The sequence below is a fragment of the Agelaius phoeniceus genome, chromosome 21 (genome assembly GCF_051311805.1).
Source record: "Agelaius phoeniceus isolate bAgePho1 chromosome 21, bAgePho1.hap1, whole genome shotgun sequence".
In the NCBI taxonomy this organism is placed as follows: Eukaryota; Metazoa; Chordata; class Aves; order Passeriformes; family Icteridae; genus Agelaius; species Agelaius phoeniceus.
In genome coordinates, this window is record NC_135285.1 from 580,004 (window position 1) to 598,947 (window position 18,944).

The window sequence follows — 18,944 nt, forward strand, 5'->3', positions numbered from 1 at the left end:
GTCCTCCTCCTCTTCCTCCTCCTCCTCCTCCTCCTCCTCTTCCTCCTCCTCCTCCTCCTCCTCCTCCTCCTCCTCCTCCTCCTGTGCCTTGCTGGCTGCCTTAGGGACCAGCCAGCCCTAGTTCAAGGCGCAAAGTCATGCCAGGGAACACTGAGCTGATTTCTGTGAGCCGGTCAAATATGTGGCGAGGTTTCCGCTCCAGATTACAGGAGGAAGGAAGTTTGCTCAGAAGAGGATGGGGATAAGGTGGGGGAGAAGGGAGGGAAGTGCATTCCTGCCTGATGAGGAACAATGTTGATATATTCATTTGTAAACTAAAGCTGGCCTGAGCATCAAACACCTTGTCCCCGTCAAACTCTGAAGGATGTGCGGGAGTACACAAGGAGAGGAGAGGAACTGTCTGACATCCGATGCAGCGTGTGGTTTCCCAGGGCCGAGGGATAGATGCTGCTCAGCCAGATCTCATTCATGATAAAGAGCAATAAAACCCTTCCTCAGTGCTTTTTTATCCCAGGGTCCCCTCATGATCACATCCTGTCACGCAGAGGCAGGAGCTGAGCACAGGTGAAGCAGCCGGGGGATCCATGGCAGCCCACCCAGAGCGCTCATCCCTGCCACAACACTGCTGCAGCTGCCCTTTCCACGCAGGATCAAACAGCTCCATAAAACCAAGGAGGGCTCATTACTGCCCTAATAAATGTTAAACATTAGTATGACACAGACAATGGGATTTTGTAATTATTTTTTTTAAGCAGCCAGATAAGGAAACAATATTGTAGGCTGATTAGAAAGCTGCTTTAATTCCCTTTGATATGTATCCATCATTCAAAACTGGACAATTTATTACCTCCTGGATGCTCCTCAAGGCTATTCTCATGTGGAATTTGCTGTTGACTGTGTCTATGGTTGGAGGTGACCTTGCTGCACACTTCCCACCATGGCACCACCTCCTGTGGGCAGCAAGAAGGAAGAGGCACTGTGCTGGGTCCAGCCACTGCCCCTGTCCCCAGGAGCTGGATGGAATCTTCCAGGAGCTGTTTTGTGCCATGTCCACAGGTACAGACTGCTTGCTGGGCTCTGCCCTGGGTTGGGGTCCTAGAACAAGTCCCAGCCATGGGACCCTGCCCTAGCACAGCCTTGACTGTAAGCACAAGAGCTCAGCCCTAAACTGGGAAAGCTCTCAAGCAGATAAAATCCTGGAGTTGACCAGGAGGTGACCCTACTGTCCCCAGGGATCAGAGGGAAAGGCACCTTCTAGGCAGCTGTCCCCAGGTGAGGGACAGGGCCGTGTGTCCCCATGTCATGTGAGCTTCCCTCCACAGCAGAAGCAGTGGCAGATGAATGTAAAACCACAGCTCTGGAAAACCCAGCAAGCAAAGGCCAGAAGTGCCCATGAGTGGTCAGATGTGCATGTGGCTCAGCAGCTTCCCCTAAACAGGACCTGGAAAAGTTAATCCCATTTTGGAGTTTGATTTCATGGCAGACAAAGCAGTGCACGCTGTGGGGGCCAGCAGCTGGAGGCTCTGCATCATTCCTGCTTTGACTCATCCCCAGTTTCTGCCCTCCCAGAACAAACCCTGAAGAAACAGGATGCTGACATAAGGATGAGTAGTCTGTGTGGAGCCTGAGGGGTTTGGGCTGCTCAGTGCCTGGTACTGGCAGTGTGGGGGTGGCTGCCTTTTAGGGTCACTTGTACTAATTAATGCTCAGGCATTAATATTATGGATCTTATGGAAAAGAAGAATATTCAAAGTGGGAAGATGGTGTGTTTCTTTTATTAAAGCATTGAACTAGAGGGTGAGATGTCCCTGGGAGGAAGGAGCCCCTGGCACCGTGTAGCCAGGACATTTGGAAGAGGGAAAATGAGTCCTGCACTGTGCCATGAGCTGCCTGGGCCAGTGCTTCACTAGCTCATAAATGTCACATCTCAGCCAAGAACTCCTCAGGGCCTCTCAACAATAACAGCAAGCCCTGGCAGTTAACACAGATTAGAGGAGGAATTTTGCAGATGATCCTCTGTTCAGGATGGAATGGTGTGAGCTTGGCCATTGATCGGGAGACACTGGACAGCAGCCCCCTGGAGCTGCAGGACATGCCTGGGATCTCCATGGTGAGATGCAGCCTCCTCTGGCCAGTCCCACCAGTGATTCCAGTTCCTGGTATTAGTGGGCCCACACACACCTTATTGTCTCTCCTGTGTACCCTGCACGGAGCCTGGGCACAGGCTGTGCTGAGGCGTCTCCCCAGGGGAGGAAGAGGTCGGCAGCTTTGGCGCCAGTGGGAGCCCCCTCAGGACCAGCCTGGCCCTGCTGGGGCATCCCAGGCTGCAGCACAGGGGGTGCAGGTGCCAGTGGGTGCAGGTGCCAGTGTGCACCAGAAATTTCCCTTAGCCCAGCAATGCTCAGCCTCCCCAGACCTCCAGGCCTGTGCCCACCAGCTGCCTCCAGGAGTGCTGGGAGCACAGGGTCAGGGTGAGCAGGATGCTAGGGATGGGTTGAGGCTTGGCACATGTCCCACAGGCTGGGAGTGCTCAGGATGCTCTCTGCCCTGTGCTGCTGTTGGGGATGCAGCTCCTGCTCCCCATGAGTGAGTGGGCAGAGAGGCACTGGGGTGCGTGGGTGAGGTGGAGTCAGCACTGCTGGGGTGGTGGTTTTGTTCAGCAGAGCCCTCCCACCATCTTGCCATGTGTAGTTTGGAGAGGGGCAGAAATAAAGCAAAGTGCCCATTCTTCAGCTACCTCTGCTTTAATGATCTCATGGAGTATTTTTGGGCTGTTGCAAACCACGGGTGCACCTGTGACAGTGCTCTCTGTGATGGATCCCAAAATGAGAGCTCCTGCCTCCCCACTTCCAGCCTCTCTCCAGAAACCCACAGCCCAGAATCTGCTGAGGTTCACCAGGCAGTCCCAGTTCCCCTGTGGAGCCCCCATGCTTCTCCTCAGCTCAGCTCAGCTCAGCTCAGCTCAGCTCAGCTCATAGAAGCTCTGTGTGTTCCCAGAGGCCACAAGAACATCCTGAAACTGGGACACGATGCGTCCAAAATGGGACCCTTCCCAAAACACTTTCCCACAGCAGGTGCAGCAGTAGAAGTCGGTGAGCTCTGCTCTGTCCAGCACGCCGGGGGGGATGGCAGTGACCTGCAGGACTGTGTCCCCTGCCAGCCCCATGGCTGCCCTGCACTGGTCCGTCCCCTCCGCCTGCTCGCTGTGTGGGGTGCAGCCAGGCTGGGCTGTGTCACAGACTGGCACGGTGACACTGCAGCTCTGGCTCCCCGGGCAGCCTGTGGAGAGAGGAGACAGCAGACAAACCACCAGTCATTGGTGTGATGAGTGGAATCTGTGCTTAACCACGTGAGCCACCTTGTGATGGGCCTGTCATCCCTGCAGGGGTCGAGGCTCTGCCCTGCATCTCAGGGAGGAGCATCCCCTGAATTCGGGAGAAGGTGGCTGGTCACCAGCATCCAGCAGCTGCCTGCCCTAAGCGTGGCACCCGTGCAGCCACTTGCTCCTCTGCAGCTGCCGGGCACCTCCTGCAGTTCCTTCGCCGTGTCTTGGGGCCTGTTCCACTCTGGGTGATGGCTCCAGTGCTGCTGCTGCTCTGGGTGTGGCTGGTTTGCCTTCCGGTCACAGGCCAGGCCAGGCCGCTCTCGGAGCGGGGCTGTGCCCCCACGCCAGCCCGGCTGCGTTATGGGGCAGACAAACAGCAGGCAAACCCCTGCTGCTGCTTTAATTAAACCACCACCGTGATCAGCTGCTAATGGCACCCTCGACTCTCCCGACCTGCCCGCGGAGACGGGGCTTTGGGCCCCTTCCCCAGCGTGTGACCCTCCCCCGTACCCTGGGCAAGGGGCACAGTGACAGTGACGCAGGTCCCTGAGCTGTCCCCGCACCCACACACTCCAGTGCCTGTCTGCCCCAGCCCCGTCCTCAGGATCGCTGCCATCGCACAGCGAGTGCCCTGAGTCGCAGTCCGGACCCGCTGAGGGCTCCCCGGGGGCACGGCAGCTCTGCAGATCCGGGCAGCGGAAGCCGAGGGCTGAGCTGCCTCCCATCCATCAGGTTGCCTGGCAGCCGGGAACAGGCTGCAGTTGTTGCTGCGGGATGTCCCCGTTTTGGCAGGGGGATCTGTCCTGCTCAGGCACCAATTAAGACAACAAAAGGCATCCTGCATCGCTCTAGTGGCACTTCTGGGGTGTTCACCTCACCCTTTTCAGGATCACAGGAGCCAGGAGCCAGCTGGGATGGAGAAGGACACCAGCATTCCCAGCTGGCCCTTCCCCGCATTCCAGAGCCGTCAGGAGCTGGGACATGCTGGGGGGGAACACGGCTGGGAACAGCCCTGAAACGGCCATGCCATCCTGGCAGAGTCACCCCCCAGCTGCGCGGTGGGGTCTGGGCCTGCCCATCGCAGGAGTAGAAAGAGCCACAGCCTGGGGGAAGTGTGGAAGGCTCAGCTCACACGGGAGCCTGGTTCAGGGGGGGCTCCCCAGACCCCCACCCCCAAGACCTTCCACACCTCCCCAGGGCAGATTACCAGCCCGAGCTGGTGGGGCACAGTCACCCCCAGTTCCCAGCACATCAACAGCCATGCTCAGGGTCATGGCTGTCACTGGGGGTGTTTTCATGGGGGATTTGCAGGCCAGCCTTTCACCACCACATTGCCCAGCAGCAGCACTAGTTTGGGGTTTGCTGCCACAGCACAAGAGGAAGCAGCCCCAAGCCCCATCTGAGACACTGGGCAAGAGCTGGGTTCATCAGGACTGTGCCCTGAACAACTGTCCCATGGCCTCACTCACAGACAGGCCTTTCCTTCATCCCCCACATCTGCTTTGGACACTGACATCTATCCTTAAAGGGAAAACAATGACCTCAATTTCCCATTTTCTCAAATTTCTGGCAAGTGGTGAAACACCCAGGCTGCTCTTGGGAGATTCCTGAGCTACCCCAGGGATGTGGAGGGGGAGTCCATTTCCCAGGTGTTTCTCCAGGATAAAGCCTGCCAGCGGGTGGCAGATCCCCAAGTCAAGAACAGCGGCTCTGTCCTCACTCTGTTCCCACCCCTCTCTGCCCTGTGCCACTCCTGTGTTTGGTGGCATAGGGTGGCCTCAGCCTGGGCACCCTTTTTTCTCCTATCCTCTCTGCTCTCGTGCTCCAGACCCCGAAGGGAGGGACATCAACCTTGGGTGGGACTTTAAGATCCAACGCAACGGAAATGACACTGACAGCACGCAGCACCCATGGCCAACAGCTTTCCCCATCACGGACCCGAAAATTTCCCTGGACAGAGCATGGCACCAGCACACTGACAGGACATTGCCATTCTGTGTGCCTGCAGGGATATGGAGTAATTTGCTCTCTCTTCCAACATGCTCCCTCTGCTGTCCTGCTGCTGGTGGGCAAAGCCAATGGCAAACTCCTCCTTCCCTGCACAGGCGGATGAGAAACCTCCAGCTCCCCCAAACACCCCAATCCTACCCCCTGGGCTCGTGGGAAAAAGGCAGGGAGGGAGGGAAAGTTCATTCCTTAAAAGCCTGAGGAGAGAAAAGCTGTGATGGTCACCGCGTAGTTTTGCCTTTGCTTGCACCAGCCCCCTCCTAATTGTGGCTCTTCAAAGGGTTGAAAATGCTACATCACTTCAAAGTGACCATTTCTGAATGGGAGCTTGTAAAACCCCTTCTCCCCCTCCCACCAAATTCTTCCCAGGGCTTTTGAAGATGCCTGTGCTCCCCTCACCGACAGGGTGAAAGGGCCACCAGGCGCCATGCACAGGATGCCAGCCGGGCACGCGGGAAAACTGAGCTGGGAAAGGCTGGGTCCCCCAGAAAAACAGGGGTTTCCAGGGGAAAGGGGGGGGGGGGTGGAGCTTGAGGGAGGGTTTTTCTCTCCCCTTTCAGACAGGCAGAGACCTCTCCAGTGGAGCCACGGCTCCCTTGGGACTGCATCCCAGCTTGCCTGGATGCTGCACACCCTGGAGTTCCAGCAGAAATGGAGCAAAAGGCATGTGTAGGGTGTAGGGGAACCTAGTGTATCCTTCCTTTGTGCTGGGAGCTTGTCAGATCTGTGGCGTGCAGAGCTCTGTGAGGTTCACACCAAGGGCTGGATTCCCACCGCATCGCCGCGGAGGAGAAAGGAAAGCCATTCCTTATCAAATCAATTCGAAACACTTCTTGGGAACTAATAATCCCATTATAAAACATCTTGAAAATAAAAACCCCTTTGCCTCTCACTCACCTCTCCTCCTCTTGGCTGGGTCACCCTGGGGATGACAGACCCTGGGTGAGGGGTTGAGCCCTGCAGCCCCCAGCCCCCCAGAGCTGAGCACCCCCATGTGAGTGCTGCAGAGCTCCACGGGCAGCAACAGTCATCCCCTGGCACTGTCCCCAGCTGGGCAGTGCTCAGCACAAGAGCCATCTCCTCCTGGACTCGCACGTGCTTCCCACTCACAGCTCCTGCCCACCCCTGCTCACCTGTGGGAATGAATCCCATGGGAACAGCAAAAACTGCTGCTCTTCCCACCATGATGTCTCACTGCCAGCAAATGCTGCCATGTCCAAGGGAGAGGGGATTCTGCAGCACCCCCATTCTGCTTATTTCTGCATCAGGTTCTTTCCTGAGCTAAGCAGGGCCACTATCAGTGGTGGGATCCCACCTCTGCACACACTTGTCACCTCTGCAGCAGTCCTGCTTTCTGCTCAAGCCCCTACTGTATGCCCCAGGGTGGGGTGACCCCATGCTCCATGAGGTGGGTGCAGCAGGAGCTCCCCAGCCTGGATTGGATCTCCTTCTTTCAGCCCCCAATCACCAGCACTAAGACAGTGGGGCAGACCCATGCCACAGGCCCATCCCACACCCTGGGCACTGAACAGGCTCTGGGAAGTCCAAGGGACCAACAGTCCCTTCACCTGAGCGGACATGGCAGCCTCTGGGACCCACAGTCACCGGGAACACTCTGGTAGTCCCACAAAAACCCTGAACTATTGCCACAGGGAGGCTGTGGGGGCAAAGTGACTTGTCCCGAGATAGGGATGAGACAGGAGCTGCAGCTTCATGTGCCTCACTGCAAGGTCCTGATCGTGGACGTGGGGCTGAGCCCAGTGGGATGGACATGGGACAGGACAGGGGCTGCCCACTGTGGGCAAGGGGATGCACATTTCCCCACACAGAGGGGCTCTTAGTGGGGGTCACATTGAAAGGCCACCGTGATGGTGACACTGGTGACCTGTAGTCCCTCCAGCCTATTGTGTCAGCTGCAATGCTGGAATGCTGGGTCAGCACTACTGGGACAGCACCGGGACTTCCCAGCAGGACAGTGGGGCACAGCAGGGCTTGGAAAGATGGGACAGAGCAGGATCAGGGCCGATCCTCTTTTGAGCCTCTGCCCATTCCCCTTTCCCAGCCCACCCAGCCCTGATTTGTCTGGGAACAACCTGTCCCCACTGTGTGAGCTCTGGGCACCCCCAGGGTTTCAGTATCAGGGTGGCAGCCAACGACTTCCCAGGGAGTCAGGCACTTCTGCCCAAAATCCTGCCCCACGGGCTCTGTTTCTAGCCCAGGTCCCTCTGTGTCACCCCGGCCCAAACCAAGGCCTTGGGGCGAGGAGCTGGGTGCCTGTCCCAGCTGGCTCAGGCAAGCACCTGGCAGCTCCTGCTGCCTCTGGAGAGGCTGTGGGTCCGGCAGCCCTATGCCAGCCCTGAGCCCTGTGCCAGCCCCGGGCCCTGTGCCAGCCCTGGGCCCTGCCCCTGCCAGAGCCATTGCAGCGGTGTGGGGGGCTCAGCTGCAGCCAGGGCTGGGGGGCTGGGGAGAAAGCTCAAAGCTTTGTCGAGGCTTTGCACAAGGCTGAACACAGACCTGGGAGCATTCTTGGAGTACAAAGGTGCATGGGAAACCTCGGCCTCGGTGAGAGATCAGCCTGATAAGAGGAGTTATGAGCCTGAGAAATGTGCTGATTGCAGGGCACTGAAGATGCCTGGTTATCTTTTCCTCCTCGATAAGGCAGATAAGCAAAGGACAAAGGACCCGGGATTGTGCAACCTGGGCTGCAGCAGCCTGGCCGTGATCTTAAGATGTTCCCAGGGCGGAGGAGGGAGGATGAGCTCAAGCAAGAGGCAGCTCCAGCTGCTCTCATCTCCCCGTGCCGCTGTGAAGAGAAGCCTGCCAGCCCCTGTACCCAGTGCTGGGAGCAGCACGCAATGGTCCCCGGCTCTGAATGGCCTCCAGCTCCTTCCCAGGCCACGCTGGGCACAATGCCCCTGTCAGCAGGCATAGCAGAGCTCTGCAAACCAGCACACACAGCAATGTCACCAGGTCCCAGCCCTGCCCTGCTTTTCCAAATGAGCAAGTGAGTCCCACTGAAAAGGGAAAGCTGGCTGAGCCTGGGGGGTGTTTCTGGCTGGTCTCACCACTACAGCCCCCGGTCCCATCCCTGACCTGCTTGGGCACGTGAAGATGCTCCTGTTATTCCGTTGCACCCTGGAGAAAAGAGAGCCTAAATGCATGGAGTGGCTGAAGGGGGCAGGGGATCGCCTGGATCCAGGGGTGCAACCCCTCAGGAACTCATCCCCTTCCATGCAGAAGTATTCAGAGCAGCCCAAGACAATGGGGGTGCCTTGGCCCTACAAACGGAGTTTGGTATAAAGCAGTGAGGATCCATGTGTGCAAGAACACTCCCAGGACAGCACAAGGATCTATCTCACACTTTTTCCACATGGCAACAAGACAAGTGTGATGCTCACAGCAAAGCCAAATACTGTAGATCAGGAAAGCCTCCAGCTGTAGGGCTTTGGGCATGCAGGGGACTCTTCCTGCTGTCCACCAGAGCTCCAGGCTCAGGCGAGTGGGTACTACCAGCCCATGCCCTCAGCTGCCCCAGTGCAGTGGCTGTAGAGGAGGGACAGTTCTGCTGGCACCCCAGCCTTCCCCACACTGTGGCCTGCAGCACTTCCTCCCACCTGCCTTGAGCTGTCTCTGCTGGCTTTTCCCCAGGCTCGGGGTGGAGCCAAGGGCTGAGAAGGGAAAGAAACCCCAAGTCACTGCTCAGGCTGGCAGGGGCAAGGTGGGTGCCCCAGCTGCTCGATGCCATCCTGTCACCCAGTGCAGGGACACTCCAGCTGCTCCTGCAGCCACTGCTGGGGCCATCGGGGACTTATCCTGCACCTGTGTCCAGAGCCCCAGCGCTGGCAGCTGCTCAGGGAGGGTGCCCACCCAGCATGGGACTGGAGGCTGCACCCTGCCTGGTCAGCACCACCAACTCAAGAGCAGCAAGATCCACTGTTTTCATCTTTTGCAGCACATTTTAGATGGTGAGGGGAGATTCTGCAATTAAATTCGCCTCCTCTGTTTGGCAGCTCCCAACCCGATGGAATATGCTACATCCTCGCCTTTCCCAGAGACCAGATTTCATCTGGCAGAGCACCCACCGAGCTCTGGGGCCCTGTGCCAGCTGGTTTTACTGCACTGACTAAGCAAGAGTTCCCCATACCAGACAAGAGCCTGTGACACAGCCCATTCCCCTGGGTCTCTTGGGAGCTACAATCTGTCACTGCCTCCAGGGAGGACTTGCCTGTGCCCTGTGGTGACCCACAGCCCTGCTCCCCTCTCTGCCCCTGTCTGCTCCAGGCACCTGAGCTGCTCAGAGCATCCCCCTGGGAAATCACAGGGAAAAGCTGTCGGGGCTTGAAACTATTTGTGGCACTTCTGTCAAAACCCTCATGCAGGGAAAAATGTGTCTGTGTCAAGGATTATGTTCCCTAAAACCTGTGAAAGTCCTAGGTCCAAGTAAAAGTGAGCTATTACAGGATGAATAATTGTCCTTTCATCTCTTGGAAGCCCTGCTATAAAAATCCAGGAACCAAATGAAGCAGCACTGGATGCAGCTGAACCCCAGGACTTGGGAGCACCTGGGCCAGATGCAGACTTGTGTTGAGAGGTGGTCCTGAAGGATCTGTCCCCATCACCCATCTGCTCCAGCACCCACCAGCTCCTCCCTGGAGAGGTGAGGCCCCCGTGGGAGGAGGTTCGCTCCTTGCCTGGAAGCAGGAGCACGGAAAAGGCATTTTTTTGCCAAGCAGCAGCACCTGGCCATGGTCTGGGCCATGCACAGGGGCATGACAGGGACAACATGGCCTGGGCTGGAGTCATGGCACAGGGGACAGTCCTGGTGTGAGGCTGTGGGTGCTGAACACCCCCATGCCATGTGTTGGGCCATGACAAGGGCAGAGCAGGTCCTGCCACCAACTGCTGCAGCAGGAAAATGTAAAGGAAATCAGGGAACAGGTGAGATTTTTCTTATTGACCCACTTCTGTGGCTGCCCAGCCTGTTCCAATGCCACCACCGTCCCCACCAAGCGTTGACAGAACACTGTCAGCACACCCTTCCTGTTTGTCTTCCTGAATATCTGACCCAAGGTGGGACATTTTGGGGCAACCTAGTCAAGCTCACACTTGCAATCCCTGCTTGCAATCCCTGCAGCTCCTAGCAAAATCCAGACAGAAATGGAAACCCCAGGATGGGGCCAGAGCCCTGGGTCACAGGGGACTCTGCTGGCAAGTCTCCAGCCCTGCTATGCCCACCTGGCTGGGAATCACAGCTTCTGTCTCATGTCTCCACCACCCCTCTGGGGATGCTGTGGCACCTTTGGTCCCTGCCCTGCCTGCTCAGGCAGAGGATGTTCCCCATTGCAGGGCGCTCCAATGCCATGGCTGACATGGCCAGCACAGGGGTCCCACCTGCTCCTTCCCCATGAATCCCCCAGGTACATGGGGGGACCCAGCAGGAGACTGCACAGCCCAATGGGGACACAGGCTGTTGCAGATGGAGTGTAAGGAGTAGAGCAAGGTGGTCCCTGAAAGAGTCTGTGTGGGGGAGCCATGGTGCTGTGTGAGACCCTCTCAGCTCCATCAACCTTATCCCAAAGGGGGAAGGGAAAACGGCTCACTCTGAACACAAACCACAGCATTTCTATTTCCCATACTCTGGAACTGGCTGAACTGGCCTGTCTGGTCGCTGGGTACACATGCAGAGAGTGCCCTCACCAGAGAAACCGCTGGGGAGGATGTCCCGGCCTCTGGGGAAGCACAGCACTCCCAGGCTGCCAGCACCCTGGGAAAAGCTGCCCCACCATGTTCCTCATACCCAGAGCCACACGTGCAGCCCCGGCAAAGCCACAGCCGGCCAGGAGTGCCCAGCAGCTGCCACTTCCCTCTGCTCCCTGCAGATGGGAAGGGATGCACCCACCAAAGGGCTGGAGCAGAGCCTGGGCTGCCTTGGAGCAGCAGCAGGGGCACGTTCCCATTCTGGTCTGCCATGGGTGTCGTTTGCCACCAAAATGGGTCTCCCTGTGGGAAGGAGTGTTTGCGGGTCAATGCACCTTGGGGTATGGAGGAGCCTTCTCTCCCTTGAGCCCGCTGGGGCAGGCGGCACTGACTCACCTCTCTGCAGCCTGACCTAATTCAAGAGGCACTGGGCAGGTGAGGAAGGCACTGTGAGCAGCCCCAGCCAGGAGGCATTTCACCACCCAAGCTGAGTTTTTCACTTTCAGGTGATGAAGGCCTCAGGCTGTCACTTGAGCTACTGTTGGCATGTCACCAACTCCCCTGGCTGGGCAATCCCATGCACGACCCTGTGCCTTGCAGGGCAGGACAGGGCAGCCAGGGCAGCCAGGGCAGCCAGGGCAGAGACATAAACCAGACCTGAAAGAGCTCTGTGGGTCTGCACCCCGTGGCAGGTTGATGGCAGGGCACTCTCATCCCCCTCTGAGAAACCCCCAGGCCCAGGGGGATGGTCCTGCTCTGTCCAGAGCAGTGAGTCCCAGGGAAGGGCACAGGAGGGGGAATCACCCACCCACTCACCTGCACTGTGCTCCCCTGACACTTGTCTGCTGCTCTCCACCAGCTGCTTCATCCTCTCCCGTGAGACCTTCAGGTACTTGTTGCAATTGCACACCTGAGAGAAGAGAGGGGGAGGTCAGTGAGATGGTCATCGTGCTCCCCTGGCATCTCCTGCCTGCCCAGGGCACAAACCCATGCTGGGCACCCCTGGCACAGGCAGCCCCCATCACATGCACCACAGCAGGGAAACGAGGGCAAGACCTCCCACTTAGCAGGGACAGGCACAGGCACCAGCCACAAGCCCAAGAACCCCCTCCAGAGGGGCTCCCTCTGTGTGTGCCCAGCCATGTCTCCAGACAGGCTGGCAGCACTGCCCACCCTGGGTCCCTGGCCAGAAAACACCAGCAATGAGGCTGCCTTCAAGCATCAAGCAGACACTCAAAATCTCAGCTGTGGCTTCAAGATTTGATCTCTCTTGTCTGACAGAAGCTGGGGATGAAGGCTGTGGACCCCAAAACACTCTGGGCTCTCATTTGGCTCTGCTTGGCTTGGCTCTGCTGCAGCACTGTGAACACTAAGTCATGCTTTCGACCACTTTTTGTTTGCCAAAATGTACCCAGACAGGTCTCTGAGTGCCCACATGTGCCAGGTGCTGGACCCCAAAGAGCTCCCTAAATCCCACTGCTGGGGAGCACCCAGGGATGGTGCCTGGGGCTAAGCACAGGGTGCAGCTGGCAGCCAAACACTTGCCCATAGTGAGCAGCACTAAAGCTCCCTGGGAGCATCACAGTCCTGACACCTTCCCTTTCCTCTCCCCTCCCTCCTGGACTGGGAGCTGGTTGTTGGGATGTGCCACAACACCTTTTGTCAGCTGTTTGTTTTTAGGGGCTGTTTTCTGCACATTGCACCCAAGGCAAGGAGGGAGAGAGGTGAGCAACTTCACTAAGCAGAACAAGTCAGTTCCCTGCCAGGGGCTTTGCTCCAGAGCCTGTTGAAACCAGAAAGGTTTTTCCAGCTCCCAGGCAGGCCCTGGTGTGGGCTGGCAGCCACTCTGCTGGTTTGGGGTTGGAGCAGTGTTGGGTTCATGGCACGGGGCAGCCATGGCCCTGCTCCCACACAGCTGCCTGCAGGAGGAACGAGGCAGGCTGATTTGTTTGGAAACGAGCTTGCCACCAGGTCCTGGCTCTGCCTTGCAGCACGATTCCCACTGGCAGCCTCCACAAAACCAGCACACACTCCCCATCTATCCCCATCCCAGCACACATCCCCAGCCTTTTGGCCAGAAAGGACACCTGGACTTAGTTCCCTGAGGCCCCACTGCTCCAGCCCTGCAGAGCAGCAGCGTGGACAGACAGACAGAGATGGACAAGGGGTGATCTTGGAAGCACCCAAATGACACGGAAAACATTGCATCACTTTTAAAAGGGAATTTTGTGACAATCCTCTGATTGCACAGCAGCATCAGGGAACAACCCCTTGAGCAATTGGGGACAGAGCCCTGCGCTGCTCCTTGCTCATGCTGGGGGCAAGATTAGAGCACTGATATCACGGGGGGCTGAGCATGTCCCCCTGCCCTGAGAAGGGCAAAGCCCTCCTCGGTCTCACCCTCAAACCCAGGGACCCGGGCAATGCATCTGTGTGAAAGCCCAGGGAAGCAGAATGATGCTGTGATTTGTGGGAACCCGAATTTCTGCAGAGCCTGACCAGACATTGGATGGTCCCTCTGAGGCCTGAGGACATCCCAGCTCGCACAGGCTGGACCTAGAGCCAAGATGCCACCCCCTGACAGGCACCCACACCCTCACAGGGATCTGTAGGATTGCAGCAGGCAGGCAGAAGGGACAGGCAATTGCTGGGGACATGTGCTGGTCCCACTCCCCATGACAGTGACAATGGGCTGCATGCTGGAGAGTGACATGGAGCCTGGAGGGGTGGGGCATGGTACCTCTTGGGTATGGAGGCAGCACTGGAGAGTCAGAGGTTTTCAGGAAGCTCCCAGACCAGCTGTCCATTGAACTGCCAGCCAGGAGGGTGCAGCAGGGCCTAAGGACATCCTCTTCCCCTGCCTTCCCTGCTGGCATGGACATGAAGGGGCTCCCCTGCCCTCTGTCACTCACCAAATCCATCAGGTTGCCCAACCCTGGCAGCTTGGAGCCCACCAGGTTCCTGAGCAGCAGTGCGAGCACGCTGGGCACAGGCTTCTTGTCCTGCTTGGGTGCACAGAGTGACCTTGCACGAATTTCTCTGCTTCTCTAAAGTTCATGACTGTTGTGAATTAGGGATAGTTCACTCCCTGGGCCAGGAATGCCCAGCAGCACAGGGGTATCCTGGCATTCTCCACTCTCTGAGGCTGCTGGGTGCTGCCAAGAGGCTCTTTGCCCCATGCCACCCCATAGCCTCTGGGCCTTCACCACCTTCAGCTTCCCAAAACCAGAGTACGAGCTCAGGAGCCAGATAAGCCACTTAAGCAGCAGCACCAATTAGCTGTAATAAAAAATTGCAATTAATTTTTTTTAATGCCTTGACAAAATGAGCCAAAAGAGATGAAGTGAGTGGGGAAGGCTGCCACTTCCACAGGCTGGGCTGCACGGCTGCTTTGCAAGGACCAGTGATGGCCTCAGGCTTGATGCTTGGCTCCTGGGGATGTGGAACAGTTTTTTGGGTGGATCTTTTGTATATAGGGTAGGGAAGTGGGGAGCCTCTCTGCTGGAGAAGAGATGGTTATTTCTTCTTGGAAAAGTGTGGTTTCTACAGATCCATCACGGCAGGATTATCTGTGGCCCCAAAAATCTTCATGAGGTGAATCAGCAGGAGATGGTGGCACCTTGGATCACTGGGGTGCAACTGCTGTGAGCAGCGGCCATGACCTGACAGAAGGGTTTGGCATCTCTGTAACATCTCGGGGTCCTCCCAGCCCCTGTGCCAGGCTCAGGGTGGGGGTGGCAGCTTCTGCCCACGCCCCAGTCCTGCCTGGGGGCCGATGTGCTGAGTGGGCTGAATGCAGGGGCTCTATTCATATCATCCTGCCTGGCCTCAGGGATGAGGAAAGGGCAGAGTCCAGCTTGGGAGGAGGGGACTAGGGGGTTGCAGCCCCCACAGGCTTCTGAGTGCCCCCCAGTCCGCTGCCACCGGTGTCCCTGTGGCACAGCAGGGCGCCCGATGCCCCGGGGCACGGGGGTGCAGGGCAGCAGCGGGCACACCTCGGAGGAGGAGCAGCCCTGCCTTTCTCACGCTGGGGCAGCCCGTGCCAGCACATGCTTAGTCACTGGTAAATCCCAGCCGAGATCTGCTCTGCCCTCTGTGAAATGGATCTTGGCTGCACCCCCGCTGAAGCAATCCCGGCGCTCGGGAGCCATGGCGGGCGCGCTTTCCCACGGCAGCCCGGCCCCCCGCTCCCCGTGTGAATCAGCCCGGCCCGGTGCCCCTGCCCGGCGCACGGCAGCGCAGCACTCCCGCCTGTCCCTGCTCCGATGCCTCGGCAGCAGGGGCGATGGAGCTGCAGCGGAATTCAGGCTCCCTGCCTGGGCTGGGGGATACGACTGCGACACCCTGCCCTGCATGCCCCGGCTCTGCTGCACATCCGTGGCAAGGATGAGGAGCAGGTGCAGCTCATTTCAGAGGAAGCCGTGGTCCCCTCACGGCTGCATTCCCTCACTGTTGTCCCCCTCCCTGTGCCTGTCTGTGCATCCTGGCCAAGGTGCTGCAGCTCGTGTGGGGCGCTGTCACCCCCACACCCGTGTGCTCCTCCCCAGGACCTCAGGCCAGCATCCAGAGGGGCACTGCAGCCCAGCCAACTCTGTGCTGTCACCACCACGGGCATGACATGGGGATTAGAAGGAGTGGTGTCATTGGACTGAGACTGTGGTGTTATCACTGGTGTGGATCTGTGGTCCCTGAGGCCTGGTGAGGTGCTTGTTCCCATCCCCAGCAGCTTGAGCCCTCCTGCACTGAGGTTCTCCCTGCCTGTGCCACCAAGAAGGATGAAGCAGGTGAAACGTCCTTTTGCAATGCCAGCAGCCCAGCCGGCGCCCTGTTTTTGTTTAGGATGATCCCTGCCTCTCCCAGCCCTCCTGGCTGGGGATTTCAGCAGCAGTGACGCATGAACCTCCCAGGACTCGAGCGACTGGATGCTTGAGCCTGGAGCTCCAGGGCCATCTCAGCATCCCATCCTCTTTCTGCACCTCCACCCATGGAGCTGAGAAGCTGAAAGAAAACTCAAGTTCAGCAGATAACAGGAGCCAAACCTTTCGTGACTCCAAAAAGTGGACTCCAAAAGTGACTGCAGAAGTCAGTGTGAGCTTGGCTAAGGCTGGCAGCATAAGCTCAGGTGGATGTAGGTTGGTACCCCAAACACGTGGAAGATGAGCAGTTCAGACAGCACTAGAGTCAGTTTTGCTTGTTTCTTTGATATCTCTAAAAGCTGCATTTTCAAAGTGCTTTGAGTCACCTTGGTGATGCTGACCTCTGCCCAGAGGAGCCACCCTGGAACAGCCTCTGGGCCTTAGGGCTCCTTCCACCTGCTCTGCTGACAAACATGACAGGCCAGCGTCACTGAGGGATCTCCTTGGCAGGGCTTTCACCAGAGACACAGATCTCTGCCTGGAGAGCTCCTGGCTTGGGAAATCCTCAGTGTGAAGGATCCAACCTGTTGTAAAGGAAAACAGTGCCCAGTGTGAACTCTTTGGGGCAATTCAGGGCAGCTCATGTCAGGACAATTCCTTGGGTGTCTTCTGCTCACTGTATCACGGGACTACTCAACAGCCACCTGCAGTGATCTCTTTTCCTACTCACCACCTACCCTCTCGTCTTTCTCCCTCTCTCCAAGATGGATATCACCTGGTGAAAGGGCCACTCCTCCGGATGGAGGTTGCAAATCTCCCTTTGGTTGTGAAAGCACAGCCCTTGAGCATCCAGGAGTTTCTTTCAGGGACTTATCGAGAGTTGAAACCTCCCCAGACTGCAGGATGCCAGGGCTCAGCACAGGCTGCCCTCTATTACCTCCAAGGCCAGGAATTATGGATCTGCCTCTGCACACCTCCTGCCTACAACCCAAAGCAGAGTGCCCAGGAAGGTGGGAGATGGTGGGAAGGGCAGTGAAAGAAAACCAGGTAACAACCCAGCAGATGTGAAGCAGAGGTCAGGAGCTGACCATGCTCATCTGTCCATGTGTCTGTTTTCTCACATTTTTCCCAAGTGACTTCAGCTGCGCTTGCTGCACCCACCGCTTTGACCTTCAGACACTCTCCTCTTCTTCCAGCAATGCTCTACCCTGTAGCACCTTTGAGGTCCTTGCACAAAAAGCAGAAACTCAGCAATTCAGCCCACTGGAGATCTCCACACCCTGTGGGTACAAAGGCCACCTCTGGGTGCAGTGCTGGGGACAGCCATCACTCCAAGGGGATTTTCAGAGAGCAGCTGTCTGGGCCATGTCCCTTCCCCTTTATGCCAAGAGCTTTCCTCACTGATCCTCTGATCACCAGTGCCTGGAATCATAAAGGTGCACATTGCTGCTCCTGCTCTGTTGCAATGGTCCAGTGCCTGTCCTTGGGTACCAGCAAACTCCCCAGCAGCAGAGGAGATGCTGGGTGTGTCAGCCTGGTACTTCCAGAGGGCAAAGGAACACAACAGCCCTGAGTGCCCACAGCACCAGGGCAACCCTTCCTGCCAGGGCTGGGAGTTGGGCTGTGATGCTCCCACATGGACATGCAGCCTGGGCATCCTCTGCCAAACCTGCCTGCATGTCCAGCAGCAGGGATTTCATGGCCATCTGGGCTCAGTAACCTGCTGCCAATGAAACACAGGGCTGCCAGTGGGATCCTGGCACCAGGGGCCATTTGGTTCACAAAGAGGGAAGGGCTCTGTTTATTGAATCATTAACATCACTTCCCTCACTGCCAGCCAGGTACTCCGAGAGGTCTCTTAGGCAAGTGCTGACCTAGCCCAACCCTGCTAAGCTGGTAAGATGACATGGATCCCATGCCAGCCTGGTACTATGTTCCCACTGCTTTCTCTGCTCCCGCTTTGCTATTAGTCATCCATTTCTGGAAGGTTTCTCATGCATAATAAAGTGTTTCAACACTTGCATAAGCCAATTCTTCTCATCAGGAGTGACCTGCTGCATTTCCCAACACTTTCCCTAGGCAGTTCTTCCAACTGCCATGAAATATGGAGTTAAAACATGAAGTTTTCTATTCCCCTCGAGGCAAAAGGTGTGGGAAATCAAACAGATAAGAATGCCTTTAATTAGTATCATTTGCATAAGCTCTGGGAAAGGCTCACCTGACAGCTCCAAGGGCCTTGCTTGTCTGGGAGCATCAGCCACGGCTGAAACGGGCAGATTAGCGGAGTTCCTCTGACTGGGGAGATAGTGAGAGTGATGGTGATAGAGCCCTGGAGTCTCCATGGATACCCCAGCTCCTGCTGGCTCCTCTCTGGGGCACCCCAGCTCCCACTACCTCCTTGTCTGTGCAGTCCAGATGCTGCTGGCTCCCTTTCAGGTCCCCCCAGCTCCCACTGGCTTCTTGTCAGGGCACCCTCTTCTCCATTTCCACCTCCCCAGTTTGCAGCTGCTCTGAGCAAAGAAGTGACTCGTGTGCTGGGGTGAAGGGCAGGGATGGGAAGAGAGGAGAGGAAGCACAGGCACATCCCTGGACAAGGCGTGGAGGCTGTGGAGCGGGCTCGGCATGCGGCAGGGATGGGAGCAGGTGGGGCAGCCTCTGCTCTGCTCTCCCCGCTGCACTCACGCTTCCTCGAGCACAGACACTGCCAGTCCCCAACCACAAACCCCATCCCCTGCCGTCACTGCCGAGGGTGACAACCAAAGCCCTTTTCAGTACCTCAAGGCTTTTGCAGTGATGAGAATCTCACCCCACACTACACCTAAACCCACATGCAAAGCTGAATTTCCCAGAGGAAAAAAAATTATGCTCAACCCGCCTTCTGCTGCACACATCCCCCCTCGGATCCCTCCAGTTGCCTCTCAGCTACCTCAAGATTCACTTGCTCATCTTTCCTCTCAGCTGGGCTGGGCGCCCCGAAAAGCTGAAGCTGCCAGAGCACCCTTGACCCAACCTTCACTGTAGCTGTGAGCCCTGTTTATACAGCATCCAGCACATGGATG

At 57.3% G+C, this 18,944-nt stretch overlaps 1 protein-coding gene across 7 annotated transcripts in view; it reads right to left on the minus strand.

Annotated features, from left to right (window-relative positions):
• Positions 1-748: 748 nt before the first annotated feature.
• EXD3 (exonuclease 3'-5' domain containing 3) overlaps positions 749-18,944 on the minus strand; it is a 253,033-nt gene continuing 234,837 nt past the window's right edge. For 2 of the 7 annotated variants that reach the window (XM_077188996.1, XM_077188999.1), the window contains 2 exons: positions 11,846-11,939; positions 767-3,279 (listed from right to left, as the gene is read on the minus strand). In XM_077188996.1, the coding sequence (XP_077045111.1) occupies positions 2,963-3,279; positions 11,846-11,939 (411 nt within the window). In that variant the 3' untranslated portion in view covers positions 767-2,962. Of the gene's footprint in view, positions 3,280-11,845; positions 11,940-18,944 lie in introns of all 7 variants that reach the window. The other 5 variants (XM_077188995.1, XM_054646623.2, XM_077189000.1 and 2 more) reach the window with 4 other exon arrangements.